The sequence below is a fragment of the Strigops habroptila genome, chromosome 10 (assembly GCF_004027225.2).
Source record: "Strigops habroptila isolate Jane chromosome 10, bStrHab1.2.pri, whole genome shotgun sequence".
Taxonomy (NCBI): Eukaryota; Metazoa; Chordata; class Aves; order Psittaciformes; family Psittacidae; genus Strigops; species Strigops habroptila.
In genome coordinates, this window is record NC_046359.1 from 7004383 (window position 1) to 7023526 (window position 19144).

At 39.5% G+C, this 19144-nt stretch overlaps 1 protein-coding gene across 5 annotated transcripts; it reads left to right on the forward strand.

Moving 5' to 3' along the window:
* The first annotated feature begins 469 nt into the window (after nt 1–469).
* On the forward strand, nt 470–17656 carry FBXO30 (F-box protein 30). Of its 5 annotated transcripts, none has more exons than XM_030499175.2 (4): nt 470–555; nt 5039–5143; nt 11892–13983; nt 14813–17656. In XM_030499175.2, exons 3-4 carry the CDS (start codon nt 11908–11910, stop codon nt 15014–15016), a joined length of 2280 nt encoding a protein of 759 aa, XP_030355035.1. In that variant the 5' UTR covers nt 470–555; nt 5039–5143; nt 11892–11907; the 3' UTR covers nt 15017–17656. The 5 variants fall into 5 exon arrangements, with proteins under 5 accessions (XP_030355035.1, XP_030355033.1, XP_030355032.1 ...); XM_030499173.1 differs by lacking the exon at nt 470–555 and adding an exon at nt 667–739 and having other exon boundaries at nt 14813–16420; XM_030499172.1 differs by lacking the exon at nt 470–555 and adding an exon at nt 1031–1113 and having other exon boundaries at nt 14813–16420.
* The last annotated feature ends 1488 nt before the right edge of the window (nt 17657–19144 follow it).

Consider the following 19144-nt stretch of genomic DNA (forward strand, 5'->3'; position numbering starts at 1 on the left):
CCGGCTGGCTCGTTTTGCTGAGCCATCAGCTTTAGCACAGCCCAGTTCCACAGCCCCCAGGGGGCTCGAGGTGAGACGAGGGTGTTGCCTGGACGCCAGGCAGGGGTACCCCGGGTAAACCCCGCTAACAGGACCCGCTGTCTCGCCGGCCACACCACAGCAACACCCCGCTCACCCCCTGAGCGCCTCCCGCCTCACCCCAACGGCCCCCAAGGCGCGCGCACGGCCGACACCTTGGGGAGGGGGGGGGGTGGGGGTGTGCTGCTAAGCAAGCACGCGACATCCGGGCATTCCGTCCCAGCTCCGCCCCTCCCGCCGGGGAAGAAAGGCCGCGCGCGCGCGCGCGCTCCCTCAGCGCCCGTTGCCCCGCCCCGCCCCGCGCGCGCGCTCGCTGGCCGGTGGGGGCGCGGCCGTTGGGCGGTTGAAGGCGAGGCTGGGCCGGGAGAGGCGAAACGAGCGCCGCGGCGGAGGCAGCCCGGCGGGGGAAAGGGCGAGGCGCAGCGCAGTCTCCCGCAGCCATTCCGCGCCCTGCTGCCTACCGAGCGACGGGGACGGGTGAGCCGCAGCTGTCCGCGACTCGGCGGGGCGAGCCGGGCCCTGCGCCTCCCTGGCGGGGCTGCGTCCCGCTCCTGGCCGGCGCCGGCTGCCTGGCAGCCGGGTGGTAAACAAATGGCGGCCCGGCGGGGGCGAGCGGGGCCCAGCGCCGGCTCGGTCGCGGCCCCCCCCGCCGTCCTGACAGGTCCCGGCCGGAAGGTGGGGAAGGCCGCGGAGGACTTGGTTTGCTGCTGCACCCGTGTCCCGTCCTCCCTGCCCCGGCCCCCGCGGGGCCCGAAGTGCTGAGTCTGTGCCGGTGGTAACGTGCCATGTAGGGTGGCCGCCGTCTGCCCCGCCCCTGCGCTTGGCCCCTCCGCGGGCCCGCGGCCGCCGGGAGCGGGTGACGGTGGCGGAGCGAGCCTTGCCGCTGCTTCTTAGCCCGCGGTGCGGCCCGCTGCCCGGGGTGTCGCGACAGCACGCTGGAAGGCGTCGGGCCGGGGTCTGCCTGGCACTGTCGAGACTGCAGTCGCAGTCTCGTTCTGCATGGAAAGAGAGGGGAAGAGGGCAAATAAGCCAGAGGTATTGCTGAAATCTTTCTCTAATCGTTCCTGTATTTCGAGTAGCTGTGTCAGACCATGCAAGAGGTGGTGGTTTGTCTCTTCTCTCAGTGCTATTTTTGATGGCTTACTGACGTGCTTTGGAACCTGTTTTTCTCTCCTTTATGAAGGTAAAAGAAAGTTGTGTAGCTGTAGTCCGGTAACCCCACGGGTCGGTAGTCAGAAGCGTGTAGGGAGATGACAGCAGCTTGTTCAGCAGCGTGTTTAAAACAGTCGTGTGGCCTCACTTCCAAAAGTTCTAGCGCCGCTGTTGTTCCCAGCAGGTCTTCTGAATTCTCCAGGGAGAAAACCCGTGGGCTGGAGAGACGGCTTGCTTTTGTTCTGTAAAGTTCTGCTCGGATTTGGCTGAGGAGCTTTTCATAATCCTTTTTTCCCTTTGGCTGATTATGTTGTTAGAATGCCAGAATAAGTGTGTGTTAGCTACTAATCCAAAACTGGGCCTGTGCTGCTGTAGCAACAGCATCATTTTGCAGCCACTGCCTTCTGCTGTGAGTTAATGTCATACACCTTAACTTGTGTCGTGATCTGGAGAATTAAGGTTCCTGCATCTCTGCTGATAAGGATGTTATGCTTATTTGTGATATTCTTCTCTCCATCACTCTCCCTAAAGTACAAAAATATTATTAAAAGAAGTTTGGTTGGTAAGCAAGTTAAATACCTGGAAGACTGAAAAATGTGCTGGCAGCTTTAATCTGTCTTCCACTCCATATATGTGTAAATATGTGTGGATAATTTCTCCGTAGTGGTCAAGTTTCATCCATAGAAGAAATGAATTGAAAGGGTGAATTTGTATTGTATTGCAGGCTCAGACTTTTTGTGTGCTCTGTCTTACTCTTTTTCCAAAGTTAGAAGGTGTTAGAGAACAGGAGAATCCCAGTAGAGCAGGTAAAGGCTATGCAAAAGTAGTGGTTTTGCTTTGCTTCTTAAATGTTATTTCTTTTGCACTAAAGTCTCCTTTTACTCAGGTAACTTTTTAAATTTGGATTATAGTTCCCTTGCCTCCTACTTTGATGTTAGAAGTATAATGGACAAAATAAGTGCTCAGTCTAACTAGGAATATCTGGTTGGAAAGATTTCTGTACATTTTTGGACAACCAAGTTTTTGACCTAAGTCCTAAAGGTATCTTATAGTACCTTTGTGAAGAAGGAGGCATGCACCTATTAGTCTCCAAATGCACTCCCGTAGTTGCTGTGGATTTCAGCTTTGTAACAAGCCTATGCTTTGTATTCAGTCCAATCGAACTAAAAATAATAAAATTTCCTTCGTATTGATGGACTCTCTTTCTTTGGTGAGCTCTGTCTCAAATGCGGCGAATGTTGTTTGCCTCTGGCAGTGAGATCCAGTGGTACAGAGATGGGAGCAAGGAATCATTTATCTAGTGATCATTGTACTGGTGACAATTCTCTTTCAGTTTCCTTATGCACAATAAGAATAAAGATAATGGGAGTATTTGTTGGTAAGATGGTTAAATTGTATAAGGAATAAGCATTCCCAAAGAGAGCACAAATAAGTAATTACGTTATTGAAGGTTACAGAGAAATCCTATGTAGGCTGTCCTAAGTATCTGGGCACCATCTAGTCTAAATATTGAATAAGGGAAAAAGACTGAAAAATCTTGTAATGCAACCTGGTCTAAAACAGGCCAAGAGAATTAAAATTGCAGGGGAGCTCTAGGTTGTGACTGATTTTGCAAGCTGCTGTTTTTAATAATTTCTGAGGTGGCACTTAATGTCTTGTTTTAATTACGTTGTGATCTGTTAATCCTGCTTGAATCTACAATACCATGAGAGTAGTAGACCATCTCTGTAGAAAAGTCTGTAGAGCATCTCAGTAGACTGTGCTGTTATTTACCAAATGCCAGAGATTGCTGTAAGCTCTTAATGTGCAATCATGATGAAAATACGGTAAGTTTAAACTTTGGGCATGAGAACAAGAGGTGCAGTGAGGTAAAGTTCTAGTTGGCTTAGATAGGTGGTTCAGGCAGGTTGTTGAATAGTGATAAGTGGTTCAGACTTGGTTACATAGGTGCTGGAAGGTGGCTGGGGTGTTTAGTTTGTAAAGTTTAAGCTTTCTATTTGTCTATTTAGAAACATCTCTAGTAGAAGCTGTAGTTTTACAAAAGTCCTATGTGACAGAGAAATCTCTTGGAGTGACAGATTCTCTGCAAACAGGATCTTTTTAGGAGCGTGCTTTATTGATGTAGCTGTAATTGCTCTTTCAAAACCTTGTTTTAGCTGAGTCACTATTGTCATCGGTTATGGAATGTGTTTGGATGGGAATGTTCAGCTGGAGTCTGGGGGAAAAAGCAATAGCATCAAGCCTGTTGACATTTGGAAAAGCAGTCTTAAGTGATACTAGAGATCAGAAATTGATGACTCATTGTACATCTTGAAACCCCACACAAACTTGTAGTGCAGATCTTTGTTTTCCAGTTCTTCATTTAAGCTAAAAACATACTGAAAGAGCTGGTATTACATGCTCATTATGAGATATATTCCCAGCTTCCTGCCACCAGGTATTTGAGATAGGTGAGGATTTTGTTTAGATGATAGTTTTGGGGTTTTTTTTTTTAAACTGTATATTGTTTACTATTTTCATTGGGTTTAAAACCATGCAGCTTGGAAGAACAAAATGCCTAGCAGGTGCTGCAGAAAACATCTTTTATTTGATAAGGAAGTGAAATACCTGAGAATAGAATAGGTTAAAGTTGTTAATACTGCCTCTGTTCTTGTTCTCCTAATCTTTCTGTTCTACTTTTAATTTTTCAAAATATTTTAGGGCAAACTCTATCTTTTCTACTTCAGTATTCTCTGGTGCAGTATATGTGGGGGGTATCTTAAATTTTTTTGCGTACTCTCTGTTTCTGCTGTACAGTGGTCAGGCTATCAAGGGTGTATTTTTAATAGAAAATATACCTTATATGTACAGAGTACACGATGTCTGCATTTCGGTCTGCGATGTTGGAGAGAAGTTGTGCTTGTGTTCCATCTACTTTAAAGTTGTTTTCTTGTTTTGCTGTGGGAACTGGTTAAACTTGTGTAGTAAGACCTGAAGCAGTGTATTAACAAAATTTTTGGCCTGTTCTCTGTAAATATACAGAGGTCAGGAATTCTGTGGCAACATGTATGAATTAAAATATTATGTAAGAAGGAGGATTTATTTTGGGTTTCTTTTGGGTGGCTAAAATTACCTACTGTAATACAGAATGCATTATTTTTTCCCAGTAATTCTGTTTCTGATTTCTGAGAAGTAGCTTATTTTCTTTTCTATCTTTCTGAAGGATTTCCGAGACAATATCTGGAAATAAGGATAGCATTGTTCCTTTGCGTGTATCACCTTGGCTTCATCTCTGTTAAGTTTTGGTGATAATCCATGGGCATGAACACATAGAAGAAGCAGCTTGTTATAGTAAAGAGCTTTTTACTGTTAAGCACTTGCTTAAGAAGTTTTCCTGTCTGAAGACTGAAGCTGGACAAATGTTAACTAGACTTGATTTTTTTTTTTTTTTGAAGTTCTCCAGCTGTTGCAATCTTTAATTCAAGTTTGGGTTTGTTTTATGTTTTCTTAAGTGGTTCCTAGTAGGCCAAACCAAAGAATTAAGGGAAGTAGGTCAGAATAATAACTTTTAATAGTCTCTTGTAGCCTTGAATATAAATTGGTAATCATCCAGTGTGACTAACAGCTAGCAATAAGCTAAAATGACAGAATTTAGGTTGCACTTGCAAGTATGTTAAAAACTTGTTTATTTTTCCATAAAACCTGCAAAATATTTCAGCATTTGCAGCTCCAGATAGTTTAAGCACGTGACTTTTTCCGAGGATTGTACATAGGGAAAGCAATCTGTACACCTGAAATGAAACCTTACTTCTGATCTCCTTTCTTGCAGAGTCTGCAGCAGTCGAGGAGTTGGACTGAGTTCATGTTCAGAAGTGCTTTACACATGAAATCTACTGGCTCTCTAGCTGATTCTGCCCTGTCACCATCTCAACAGGTAGAGTGCTTTTGTGCCTGAGCCATGCAGTAAGTGAAGCTGTTCCTAGTGTGGTTGTCCTGTGTCAGTCGGTGTGATCAAAGGCACACTGAAGCCTTCTGTTTTCTTTGGGGAATGTGTCAAGGAGACAGGAATGCATGGCAGATCTGTCACAAAAGTACTCTAGGGAAAAGCCTAGTAGGTTTGGTTTTGATTTTTAGCACTCATAGAGTTTAGTGAGAGAAGAAAAGCTTTCTGTCATTCCATCAGAGTTTCTGTTCTAAAGTGGAACAAAGATACATGGGGCATTGGTGGAATGTCTGCTTGAATCAAAGCAGTGTTTTGCTCTGAGTTATTTCCCCCCCAAAGTTGTGGTGTTTTTTTGTTTGTTTTTTTTTTTTCCTTCCTTACAGCTCCTGTAATAGGATGCTTGGGGCAGGAGTAGGTGTGGAAAAGCTTTTCTTTATAAGGTTGACATAAAAAGTTGTGCTTCCTTATAATTCTAATGCTCGCTATTCTTGCTGTAGTAGAAGTCTTTTTGGTTTTTAGGTAGATGGATAATTTACGCTTCAAAAAGCAGTTAGTACATACTCTTTCAATGCTAGATCACAGTTAAAACTAGAATCTTTCTAGAAGTGTGTATCCCTCTGAGGTTTTTCTTGCAATGAGAAGCCATGTTTTGGACCTGACCTTTTTCTGCCTCTCTCATGTAATACATATAAATTGCTGTAGACCTATGATGATAATGGTAGCAGTAGCATACAGCTTGTATGGTAGTTTGGGCTTCGGTAATTGAAGCTCTTTCTTGTGTTCTGTGATTAACAAAAAAATAGACTCATTTTATATGTCAAATATGTGCAGTCATTACCAGGGAGGGAAGATGCTCTCTTTGTTGTGGGTGAATTTATGTTTGAGAATGCAGTAAAAACTCATCTATCCAAAAGTTTTGGATATAGTTTTAACTTCGTTGATCTGCTTTGTTGTAACAGAATCCAGGGTTGTCCTGATGAATTTGAGGGTATGGGGTGGTAATTTATATCCTATAAGGGTGAGAATTTTTTTTTTTGTGGTATTGGAAAGAATTCTACTGTGTGATGCTAATTATCTTAAAAAAATATAAAGCTTCATGAAGTTCCTGTCAGGAACTTCTCTTTCAAATCAGAAAAAAAAAAATAAAAAAGAGCAATTGCCTAGTATATAAAATACTAAAATATGGTCACATGTACTACTCTATTAGCTGTGCGACTGAAGCATGTACCTTTAAATTTGTCACCTCTTACTCATGTTATTTCACATTAATGACTAGCAGTTTGTAATGTTGTCTGTTGCTTTTATGAATTTACCATTTTAAAGAGTCATTGCAAATTAGTGTAGCATTAGATTAACTTTGATTTACGTCCCTGTTTCCTGCCTTCCCAATGCAATGGAAAGACATTTAAGCAGGATTTGAGGTACAAAGCTCCCTAATATGGGGATAAAAAGCTGCACTGTCTTTAGAGAAGCCTCAGGATGGGGCTGTTTAACCTCAGATTTTGTAGACTCTTAAGGAATAGAGTTAGAGCATCCTCAAGCAGTGATGGCTACTAGTGGTTACACTTGCCATTTACCAGTTGAAATGGTGTCTGAACCTCCAGTTCATGTTTTTCACTGGTTATTTTGAAACAGATGAAGTCAGAAAGACCTCAAACCAATCGACCCAAACACCAGCATAGGGATGTTGGTGCCAAAAACGGACCCAGAAAGGGAGCATAACCTGAATAACACAGACAGTTAATGTGGCCGTGCTATTGTAGTAATAGACTGAGGTATTGTTGTTTACGTACAAAAATAGTCACGCTTTCTGTGCAGGACAAGGATGACAAGACAAGAAAAGCTTGTTTAAAGCATTTGATAGTTAGACCTGTTAGTCAGGGTGAATGATGGTTACTCTGCATGCATGCTAGGATATATAAAAATAAAATAGTTTGTTCAATAATTATCCCTAGCGCTGCCAATTCTATTTTGGCAGAGTATTCTAAAGCTCTTTTTTCTTCTTTTTTTTTTCTTTTTTCCTTTTTTATTTTTATACTGCTCTCTACCTCTCCCTATTTTTCCATACCATATTTTTTTTAAACCACCTATCACTTAAGTGTCTTTCTCACTTGGCCATTTGCTCTCTGAAAGTTTCTGCATCTTACCAAACTTGTTAGCCACTCTTTTAGCCAGAGACTTGGGTAAAAGATGGAAGATTTAGAAATATGGCAGCCTCTTCTACAATCTCCAAAACAAAAGGGAATTTTTTAGAATGCTTTGCATATATTTGGCAGCTTGTGGGTGGATTTGGATGCTCCTGGGAGTTTAAACCTGTAGTACTGCTTCTGTCTGTCTCTTCTTCTACTTCCTTGAACATGTAATTTAAGAACCTGTTGGCCTATTTAGTCAAATTTGAGAGAGGGAAGAGTCTCAAAGATACTTGAGCTTCATATGTTTGGTGAATAACAGGTAGCTGAGTAGTAGAGGGTTCCAGGAGCAGTAATAGTTGCTGTAATTGCATATCTTATTGGGACCAGAGAATTTGTATAGGGCAGAGTAAGTAAGCAGACTTTGGGTTTGATAACACAAAGTACAATTCTTTACACTTTGTACTATAGAAGAAAGCAAGAGCTCTCACTTGCAGCTGAAATATTGTGACTGAAACCTTTCTTATGCTATTTTAATGTTTGTGTTACAACAGCAACTGAAAATCATGTGGCTGTAGCAGCTGGAATTTTAATCCTTTTAATTATGATAGATTTTCAAAGCATGTTCTGGCTGATTTGGTCAGCTGACTGTATAGTATGTACAATAACATGAAGTGATTGCACAAATTCTGAGAGCAGTGGTCACCTCACTGGAACGGGATGTATTTTTAGGTCTCTCTGCTAGTAACAGTCAAGTGCATGTACTTAAGCATCTCATATGAACTGAAGCTAGTTACTGACACTACACTATCAGAAAAGGACAACTGTTCATTCTGGCTATCGTCATTGATCTGACACTATCTTCTCACCAAATTGTGGCAAGGAACACAATGGGGCATAAACACTGTTATTTTAATGACAGGGTTTTTCTTCAGGTCAGTAATGACACTCTTTGCTAGTCCTTTCAATCTTCTGTATTGGAGGAAATTAAAGCACTTTGATACCTTCAGCAAGAATTTTCTTTTATGTCCCCTTTACCCAAAAGTTTTTTCCTTTACAAGGCAATGTTTGGGAAGAGGGTGTAGTACTAGTGTTATGTTGGTTACGGTTCTTCAAAGGAAAATGATTCATGGGTGGATGCTTTCAATCAATGAATCAAAGAGGTGTTAAGTTCCATGGTTCACAAAGTTAGCTTACAAAATGAAGTGGCCATTTGTAGATTAATGAATGTGCTAATTCTTGAGGTCTTATCCATTTATTCCACCAGTTTGAAAGGGTCACTTGTTTGGTGGTTGTTTTTTTGTTTGGTTTTTTTTTTTTTTTCCTTTGGACTTAATTTGCTATTTGATAATTGAGTTATATCAAAAGCCTTAACTAGTTTAAGCAGTGCAGGAACTCATGACTGCCCAAAACAGCTGTTGAGCTTGAAGCCCAGGTATTAAAATTAAAAATGCAGAAGAGGACATTTAATTTATATAAAAGGACTTTGTAGTAATCTATAAATAAAATGTGACATTCTGAGTAAATTGAAATTCTGCAGCAGGTGCTGTGAAGTTAAGGCTTGTAAGCAGGACAGAATTTTCCTGAATGTCCTGCTGATGGTCTACTGTTGTCCAAAGAGATTTTCAATTACATATTTAGTTAAGGAGTCAAAGGATTTGAATTTTAAGAGAAACGACAAACTAATATTAAACTTCTTAGTGACCAATAAAATTCTTATTTATGGAAACTGAAAAGTAGGTTACTTGAGCTATTTAACTGAACACATGCATAGCTTTCTTTATAAAAAAAATTACAGATATCTGTTAATAGAACCAAATCAGCATCTACATATTGGTAAAACATGGTATTTTAGTGTCTGCTCTGGCTTTCATGTACTGTCTGTTAGTGATATTTGATGTTTTGGTCAGGCTTTCTGTCTTCCACACTTCAAAATCCATTTGCTTGTATGAAATCATCAAGTTTTGGTGAATATTAGCGCTTATCTGAAAAGAGTCCAGGAGCCTGAGAAAAGCCAGTATCATCCTGCAACTTGGGTTTCACAATCTGACTTGTAAAGACCAAGATAGTGTGCTAGGGAGGAGGATGTTTTACTGTCTTAATTGAATGTTCTTCTGTGTAAGTTCACATAGGCTATTTAAAGATAGTATTTGATGATGGTTGACTAATTTAGGGTATGTCTACACAAATGGTGCAGGCAAACACGAGCTCAGACTGCATTCTGAGCTGTCTGCATGCAGGCCAACTTTGGCCTAGAGGCAATAGAACAGTGCTAGCATAGCAGTGTGTGAGCTAACACACCTGCCTTCTGCTCTAAAAGTGGTTCACTTCTGGCCATCTTAAGGTAAGCAGGGCACACAGCTTTTTGAAAAGTAAGTAAACTTTAAAACAAAACAAAACAAAAAAACCTAACCCAAAACCAACCCACCAAAAAAACCCTCAAACCACCAAACATATTTATGGATAACTGATTAAATTAAGCCTTACTGATACCAGACTGGGCTCTCTGAGGGCTCTTGCATTATGAGCTAGCAATTGTCTTTGTCAGGGCTGTTTCCGTTTTGCATTAAGCACTTTAAAATACGCATATAACCTAAGAGCTTCCTTTTGATCTCTGCTTACCTGTTGACTTAAGGAAAAGTAGAGTTTGGTTTCAGTATTAATGTAAAAGTCTGAAATTTTCTTTGGTCTAGCAACAGGTAGGTTGCTGGGTTTGGCAGGAATTATGTAGAGACGGCTTTGCTGGAAGAACTAAAAATATTTCCAGATAAGTCAATTTTCTCTTTTTAATTCTTTACTGAACACATTACAGCTCTTTGCATTAGTTGCTATCTGACTTAATATGCAAGTTGAAAACAGGTTGTGTGCCAGAAGGGTTTCGTAAAATGTTTAGCAAGTCAGTCACTGAGTTCAGTAACGGATGCACTTGATAATTTATTCAAATCTTACTTGTTACTCGGTATATAAATATTAAGGTGTGGTGGGGAAAACTCAGCTGTGTTTTGCCTGCTAAGTGTATCACATATGCTTCTTTGTTAGAAGTGTTCAGGAGAGTGGGTGGCTAAAATATTTGAGTTATCCAAATTACGATGGATGGGGGGGATGATGCTACTTAAAGTAGGCATGAATTTCAAAGCATTAAAAAAATACGAGTGAGTGAAGTGTCGCATAGATTTCTGTTTAAATGCTTTAAATTATTTAAAGTGGAGTGTCTAAAAGGCAGTTTTGTTCCTCTTACCTTTAGTTTGAACAAAAGGAATCATACAAAGCAGTTTTATTTTTACACTTTAGATTCTGTAAGCATTTATTTTTCGAGAAAATTGCTGCAAGGTGGGGAGTGAGGAAAAGATAGAACTGAGCAATGTATTTTTGACACAGCGTTTTGAGATTTGGCTTTGTGCAAGTCATTCTCTGATATTTCTGAACTGCACTCCCTAGAGCTATCACTTCTGAGAGGGAGTTTGTTAGAGCATAGAGGAGAGGTTGGTCACTTGTGTGAGCCTGCGCTCCAGCTAGTGAGCAGTTCTAGAGCTTCTCCAAGTATGGTACAAAGATGCAAAGTTTACTCTCTTCCCTTTCACACCCCACACCCCCTTTTTTTTCTTTTTTTTTTTTTTTTTCCTTCCATTCCACCACAAAGAATTGAATTTTTTGTTTGTGTCAGTATGTTATAATATTATGCAGTGAATTTTGTTTGGATTTTTACTGCTTTTTGGTCTTGTTATGTGAAGTTGTCGAGATACCCTTACACTCAGAACTGCTGATATTATCATCAGGACAGTCATAGGATGCATTAAAAAATTCACCTTTTGGGGGTTGAACTGGAGGCATAGATAAGACCTTGTTGAGTAGTAAGTTTTATGTAAAAGATTTCAGTGAAATAAAAGGACTTGGTTAATGCATAGCATAATTGCTACCCTTGGGCAGCAACTACTGTAAAAATAAGGGAGGAGCTATAGGCTATGGATGAAGAAGAGTGAAGAATTGTTGTAAAGGACTGCTGTCAGAAGCATGGAGCGGTGGAAAATGGGACACAACAGGGAACTGAGATACACACTGAAGGCCACAGAAGTGCATGAAGGAGGCATCAGAAGTTTAGATGGTAGCAAGCAGCCCAGGGAGTAGGTTGCCTCTGTTTAATTTGGAGAACTGGAGATGAGGATGAATCTGGCTTCCTTTATTTTGTCTCCCTACTCTGTAGAGTTGTATGGTTTATGATTTTAGGTGGTAGGCCATAGAAGTAGTAGTAGAAAAACAATGTTTTGTTTTTCATTGAATCTTCCATTTGCAATGGAAAGGGAAAAAGAGCTATTCCAGAGGGATGATTACACAACATTTTTACCTAATTTGCATGTATTAAACCTCGTGAATAAATGCACAGACTGTGTCTTGAACTTTGATAAATGTGTATCTTTAATTTTCAGGTGAACCTTTAAATACTATTTCTTTGAGAAAAAATGTCACACTTTCTTAAAATGGCTACTGATCAGCTCATATTTTGTTAATATATATCTTTCTGTACATGCAGAAGATGCAAAACTGCAAATAATAGTAAATATTAACAATATTGAGTTACATTCTATGCTTTTGTCTCCTTTCTCTTTACTCAGAATTGGATTTACAGTCATGGAGGAACATCAGCAACACTTACACTGTGTGAACTGTGTCAGCCGTCGTTGTATGACCAGACCAGAGCCTGGCGTTTCCTGTGATCTGATTGGCTGCCCGTTGGTTTGTGGAGCAGTTTTTCACTCATGTAAAGCTGAGGAACATCGCATGTTATGTCCACTTGAAAGAGTGCCTTGTTTGAACAGTGGCTTTGGATGTCCCTTCATAGTAGCCCGAAATAAAATTGCTGATCATCTAGAAGTTTGTCCTGCAAGTGTGGTATGTTGTACCATGGAGTGGAATAGATGGCCAGTCAGTTACGCAGACCGAAAATCTTATGAAAATCTGAGTAAAGATGTTGATGAAGTGGAGCAACTAGATATGGCTTTAGCCCTTCAAGACCAGCGCATGTTATTAGAATCACTTAAAGTAGCAACTATGATGTCAAAAGCAGGTGATCAAATACCAGAATCCAGAGAGCAAACCTCTGTCAGATCAAGTGCCCCAGATACAGTGCATTCAAATGGTTTGATGCCTGTAGATGAAGAGTCTTATGGTGCTCTTTATCAAGCTACTGTAGAAACAACGAGGAGTTTAGCTGCTGCTCTGGATATCCTGAACACTGCTACAAGGGACATTAATATGTTAAGTTCAAGCCTCTGCAGTTCACCACAGGAAATGAAAGAAGATACTGAGATTAAAGAACAAGCTTCTAATGGCATTATTCAGGATAAAAAGTCTGACCATGAATATCCAGATGAAGATGACATAGGAGCAGTTGGGGGGATAAAATTTGACGGCTTGAGTCAAAATTCACAAATGGAGCAAAATGGTTCTAGTGATATTTGTTATGATGTAGTGCAAAAACATGACTTAAATCTAAACCTCAGTAACCCCTCACTTTTGTGTAATGGCTTTCATGTAGAAAATGAATGTTCAAAGGTGTTGGACCAGAATGAAGACCTTGGAGTATCTAATTCAAAACCATCCAGTGTAGCAAATGGTGAATGTACTGCTTCTCGTGATGATGAAGCGTTACAGTCTTGCAGCTCCTTCCCTGTAACAGCACAACTTAAAGAAGTAGTACCAGCTGATCACTTAGTTAATGGCAATGTAAATCATGTACTACTTCCCCATAATGCTAACGAAGAAGAAATGTCAGAGAGACAAATGGAGCAAGAAAGATTGAGAAATGTAGATGCATTTTCACTTTTACGGCATCGATCATACAACTTCATTGTTAACAACTATTGGTCTACATTAAAAGAAGACAAAGCTGTTGATACATCAGATTTGGAGATAACAGAAGATCCTATGGGTCTTCAAGGGATTGATCTAATCACTGCAGCTCTGTTGTTTTGCCTAGGAGACTCTCCCGGCGGTAGGGGGATATCAGAAAGTCGCGCTGTTGATGTGTATCACATTGACTTTGGGACCCAAACATTTTCTCTCCCATCTGCTATACTGGCCACGAATACAATGGTGGGGGAAATAGCTTCAGCTTCTGCATGTGATCATGCCAACCCACAGCTCTCAAATCCAAGTCCATTCCAGACCCTTGGACTGGATTTGGTATTGGAATATGTGGCTAGATACCAAACAAAACAGCGTTCAATGTTTACATTTGTTTGTGGACAGTTGTTTAGGAGGAATGAATTCTCGTCGCATTTTAAGAATGTGCATGGTGATATTCATGCTGGCCTTAATGGCTGGATGGAGCAGAGGTGTCCTTTGGCATATTATGGGTGTACATATTCTCAACGAAGGTTTTGCCCTTCAACACAAGGGGCAAAAATTATTCACGACCGCCACTTACGGTCATTTGGAGTTCAGCCTTGTATATCCACAGTATTAGTAGAACCAGCAAAAAGCTGCTTAATTGGACTACACAATGACCATCTGAGTAGTCTACCTTTTGAGGTTCTGCAGCACATCGCTAGTTTTCTAGACGGCTTTAGTTTATGTCAGCTTTCCAGAGTGTCACGTTTAATGAGAGATGTGTGTGGAAGCTTGCTTCAAGCACGTGGAATGGTGATACTACTATGGGAGAAGAGGAAGTATGCAGATAGAAGTTCTTGGCAGATAAAAGAAAAGGTAAGTTACTTAATTATGAAGGTGAAAGGGAAAGTATTAAATTGGTCATGTCTCTGCTTTTTCCCTTAATATTTTCCCTGATCACTATTGTTACTACTGGTTTTTTGATGCAATATCCCTTCAAGAAACAGATTGTTGTACAGAACAACAATTAGCTAAAATTGCTAGCAGGTTTGTTTAGTCTTCTCCTTGCTTGGAGAAGTAGAAGTTACTGTTGGTGTAGTTTTTACTTAGTGTAGATAAATTAACCTCTTTTTCCCAAGATTTATAAATATTAGATGATTACTCTTTAATATCAATATTCCATAAAAGTGCAAAAGTTGCCTACAGAGTCTGCTTTTTTTGCTTTATACTGTTTACAGCAATTTTAATTTTTGCTAACGTTGAGATCCTATCCATTGTCATGATACTGAATGCCTTAAGGATGTAAATAATTCTTAAAGCCTTTGGGTGACCTTTGTATAGTACAGTTGTCACCACCCCCCCCTCTCCCCTGACCTGCAGAGTTATCTGCAGCAATCCTTTAGAATTGCAGAAGTTGATCATTTCAGAAATGGACCGTTGTGACTGGTCATGCAATACTTCATCATTTAACTTCTGATTGCATCATCTGTCTTTCTTCCCAGTGTTCAGAATTGACTTGGAATCTTACTCAGGCTGAGTCTGATTATACAAAATTTAGCATTGTATGTTTTTGTCATGTTGGGTTTTAGTGTCATTTATAGTAGATGTAAAACCTTGCCTGAAAGCATAGGTTTCAGGATTTAAATCCTGCTCTGAGTTCAGGTATCTTAAAACATTGTGAGCCTAAGTGCAACTTATTTTCTAGGTTTGGCGCTTCAGTACAGCCTTCTGTACTGTGAATGAGTGGAAGTTTGCTGACATCGTAAGCATGGCTGACCACTTGAAGAAATGTAGCTATAATGCTGTAGAAAGAAGAGAGGAGGCTGTTCCGCTGCCATGTATGTGTGTAACAAGAGAACTCACTAAAGAAGGACGTTCACTGCGCTCTGTTTTGAAACCAGTTCTTTAAATATTGCAACCACTCCAATTGCACATACACTCAAGCACCTGATATAACCTCGGTAATCTTATGTGACACTTTATTAATGTACTAAAGATACTTTCTAGCTAAATCTACTCTGTCACTGTGTATATAAGGTTTGAAGTGACATTTATTTTTTATAATACTGTTTAGCTGGAAAGTAATGAAAGTTGCCTTAATGTTTGAAAAATTCGGAACTTGCTGGACAGGGTAGTTTTATCTAACTTATATAATTTAAGAACAAAATCCTAAGGTGTGTTTTCTGATTCACTGGTGCCCATGTTGCTGTTGACTGATTCAAAAATGGCCTCTAAATGGTATGCACATTTAGACAGGAAACACTGAATTGTACTTTCTGTATTTGGTCTATTTTTTTTAACAAATTATAATCCAAATATTTGAAAGATAAGGAAGAATTCAAAACTTTATAACAGATATCTCAAACATAGCTTTTAAGCACATTTTTTCTCATTACATCAGTGTTCTAGTGCTCTTCCTAGCTAACAGGTGATCTAGGATGAGTTTTTTTTTTTTCCACAGGTTTTTTTTTAGCAGTGATCTAAGCAAACTCAGATTTACAGCAGCTCAGTTTTAGTACAACTTCCTTTTGACATGTCAACAATGGTTATTTTTTTTCTGAACTATTAACAAGTTATTTCACTTTTGGGAGCAAAACTTTTAGAGCTAAAAACATGGAATACTAGTTTTACTCTCGCACCTACAATGACACCGATTTAAAATGTTTTTTCCTTGTCCTGCATTTGGCTGAGGGTTAAATTGCTTGAGGATTCAGAAATTTGAAGTATGTGATGAACAGTTATGAATTTATAATGCAGCTAATGAAACGGCTTTACTTGTTCTATGGTGTTGTGAGATGTATTGTCTCCTTTTCTGTTAATCTGTCTGTAAAAATGCTGCTTTTTTGAGGAGCATTTTAAATTACTGGCATATATAGCAAATGTATCATCTTCATAAGATGAGACATGATTTGTTAATTGCATAAGGCATATCAGAAATATATGTTCAACCACATCTGTTAAACAAACAACTCCAATTTGCTTCTAGTCTTCCATAACAAAAGATCTTACAAAGCGCTTGCGAACAGAGAAGACGTGCTATGAAAAATGGCTTGGTATAGCAAAACTGTAATAACTTGAACTGACTTTCTAACTTGTTTGTGTTAATGTTGGTGTCTCTAGCCTGTTGCACTTAGCAACTGTGCCACAAAGCTAAAACAGAAACAGACCAGAGCTTGGAACAAAGAAATACAGGACGTATTTCCATTATAGGACAAAATAAGAGATTAGTAAGGAGGAGATGTTTACAAAAATGGCTAAATTTATTACTCGTAATTTCTGTACTGGACACTTGTTTATGGCTAGCCCGGCTGCAGTTCACAACTTTGGTATCTGTGCGTTTCCCATTCTGGGTCCAGTCCAGCTAAACATTCACTGCCTTTTTCTATCCAGAGTGCTACAGGTGCCCAGAAAAAAATCAAATCTAGTTCTTCAGTGCCATGAGTTGAAATTAGAAGAGCTCAAACAGCCTGGACCTTCAGACTACATGTTCTCGTTCCACAATTTCTCTTTGTTTATTTTGTTGGGAGAGAGGAAAGGAGAGTAAATCCTCTACAGAAGTTAGCAATATTTGCAGTAATTCTTAGCTGTTACTACATGAACTGTGTCTTAGGTAGGGATTTTAAACACACACCCTACCCCCACCCCTGTTGTCAGAGTGCGTTGAAATGCTCATTACCTACAAATTCTTCAATACAAGGCAGGAGGCGGAATTTCATGATTTCTGTTCTTTTAGCTCTAATGGCTGCTTGCTGCTGCTCTCCAGTGTTTAAAAGTGATTGTGTGACTGGAAGGATCCTGAATGTTGAGGAGTTTATGCTTGTGTTTGTGGCTAAATCTACTTTAAAACATCTGGTTTGGGTTACTGGTATTTTTTAGTCAGCAATGTGGTGGTTTTGGTACTTGGCATTCTTTGCAACTACCCAGAACCCTGGTAAGTATGGTAGGTAGGCATGTGTGTCATGGTCACTTAGGAGAAGAGGATGTTCAGTTAGAGGAACTGGTGTTGGTAGAATCTCGCTTGTAGCACAGTGCAGATCTACATCTAAAGTATCATCAGTTGTTGATCTATTAAAACGAATTTTTTAAGTACTTGGTGTTCTTAAGAAATAACACTATTTCTCAATACATGCACTTTTGTTTTCAAATGTAGATACAGGCTTTTATGTTAAATTAGTTTATTTTTTATGAGAATCCAGAGCTATTAAAATACCAATGTTGTAAGCAAAATCTCTGCCTTGTAAACTGCTCCAAATGCAGGAATACAATATAGTTAGGATAACTTTTTTTTACACTGCTATGCAGTTTGTAAACCATCTATGGTATATAGTCAGTTTATGAAAATGTGGCTTGTTCACATTTGCCCTTGAATTTTAAAAATATTGTATACCCTCCCTGGTACATCTTCCTTACAGCATATATAGACAGCTGTTCCAGTTTTTCTTTTACTTGATACCACATTGCTACTTTGTTTAAAATACTATGTTTTCAATCATTATGCAATATTTTTTTGCAATGTCTGTTGAAATCCTAATAAAACTTTTGGAGTTTCTCTTTTAGTATGATTGTATTTCTTTTAAAGCTTATCATCAGCCTTCCAGTGTTCAAACATGGTGCTCAATGTCTGCCTCTAGGATTCACAAAGTACTCAAAAAATCAAGTTACATAAGGGAATCTATTTACAAACACTTTAAACATTGCACAGTTTGGAAGTAGTAAATATATGTTCGTATTCAGTATAAATATTGGTCATTTGTTTTTATCCTGCACGCCCATTTCTACTGCTTTAGTCCATTATGCAGCATAGATTCCCTTCCACAATTAAAGGTTTAACTATGTAACTTTGAAGACTCATATTGTGCCTTGTAGGTTTGTTTTAATTGGTTTTTTTCTGAATAATAAATTAGAATATTTGATCAATATGATACAGTTCTGTTTTGCAAAGAACATTTTCAGTGCGTTGTCTAATGAGTGAAGTTTTCTATAGAAAGTTGTTGCTTAAAATGGTACAGAAGATAATAGTTGTAGTTCAGACTGACTGTGGAATGGCAAAACCAAAACCTTACTAAAATAGAAGACTGCCCGACAAATTGACCTTTTGCCCTGCCATTTGCTAGTATGAGTATGCTAATAGTCTTTACAAATAAAAATGGACCTATAATACATAACTTTCATAATAAATCAATCTAAACTGAGTGTTGTGGTGTGACTCCTGGTTTCATTTCAGCTGTTACAAGACTATTTTGCTTATTAGACAGGCCATGTTAGCATTTTATTTTTCTCTCTCCATAAGTGGATTAGATATTCTGCTTGCAAGGAAATATTTTTTGCTTCAGTTTAACTTTCTTGATGCTTAAAGTATTCTAGAGGATTTGCATGTGTGCTTTAGCTTGGTTTTCTGAGAAAACTGCTGCTAAAATTATCTTCATAGGCTCTTACCTGCTGATTGTACTTTCCTAAAATGAGATTTAAGTTCAATGGAGAATTCAGTGCTTGCTGTAGTATCAGAAAGGTGATTTAAATTCTTCCAGACAGTGTCTCTTCAGATAGCTTTGGTCACCTTCAGATGAGCAAAATCTAGTGCTTATTTACAGCACTGAGGGGAAAAATAGCATTTGGATAGTGTTTATAAAGAGTTACGGCATGTAAAGCAGAGATATTTTGAAGAATGGAGTTCTCAAAAGTATGACTGCGTGGCATGTGGTGAGTATTGCAGCAATAATCCAAACTAGAGGGGAAAAGTGAATGGAGAAGTAGGCTTAAAATAATGAAGACATCCAGTCCTGGCATAGAGATGCTTCTGAGGCACTGTGCGTGTACTGGGAGTTTGACTTGTGCATGCTGCAACTGTGTTTTACTGATGATTTATTAGTCTTTCCATGATAGTGAGAGTCACCATGCTGCTGTTTGATCTCTAATGTGCTTAAGTTGTAAACTGTCTCCAAGCGCTGCCTGCATTCCTCAATCAAGTATTAAGTAAAATGCAGTCCTCTCTACTGAATGTAAGGTATGTATCTGGTGTAGCTTCTACATGCTGGTG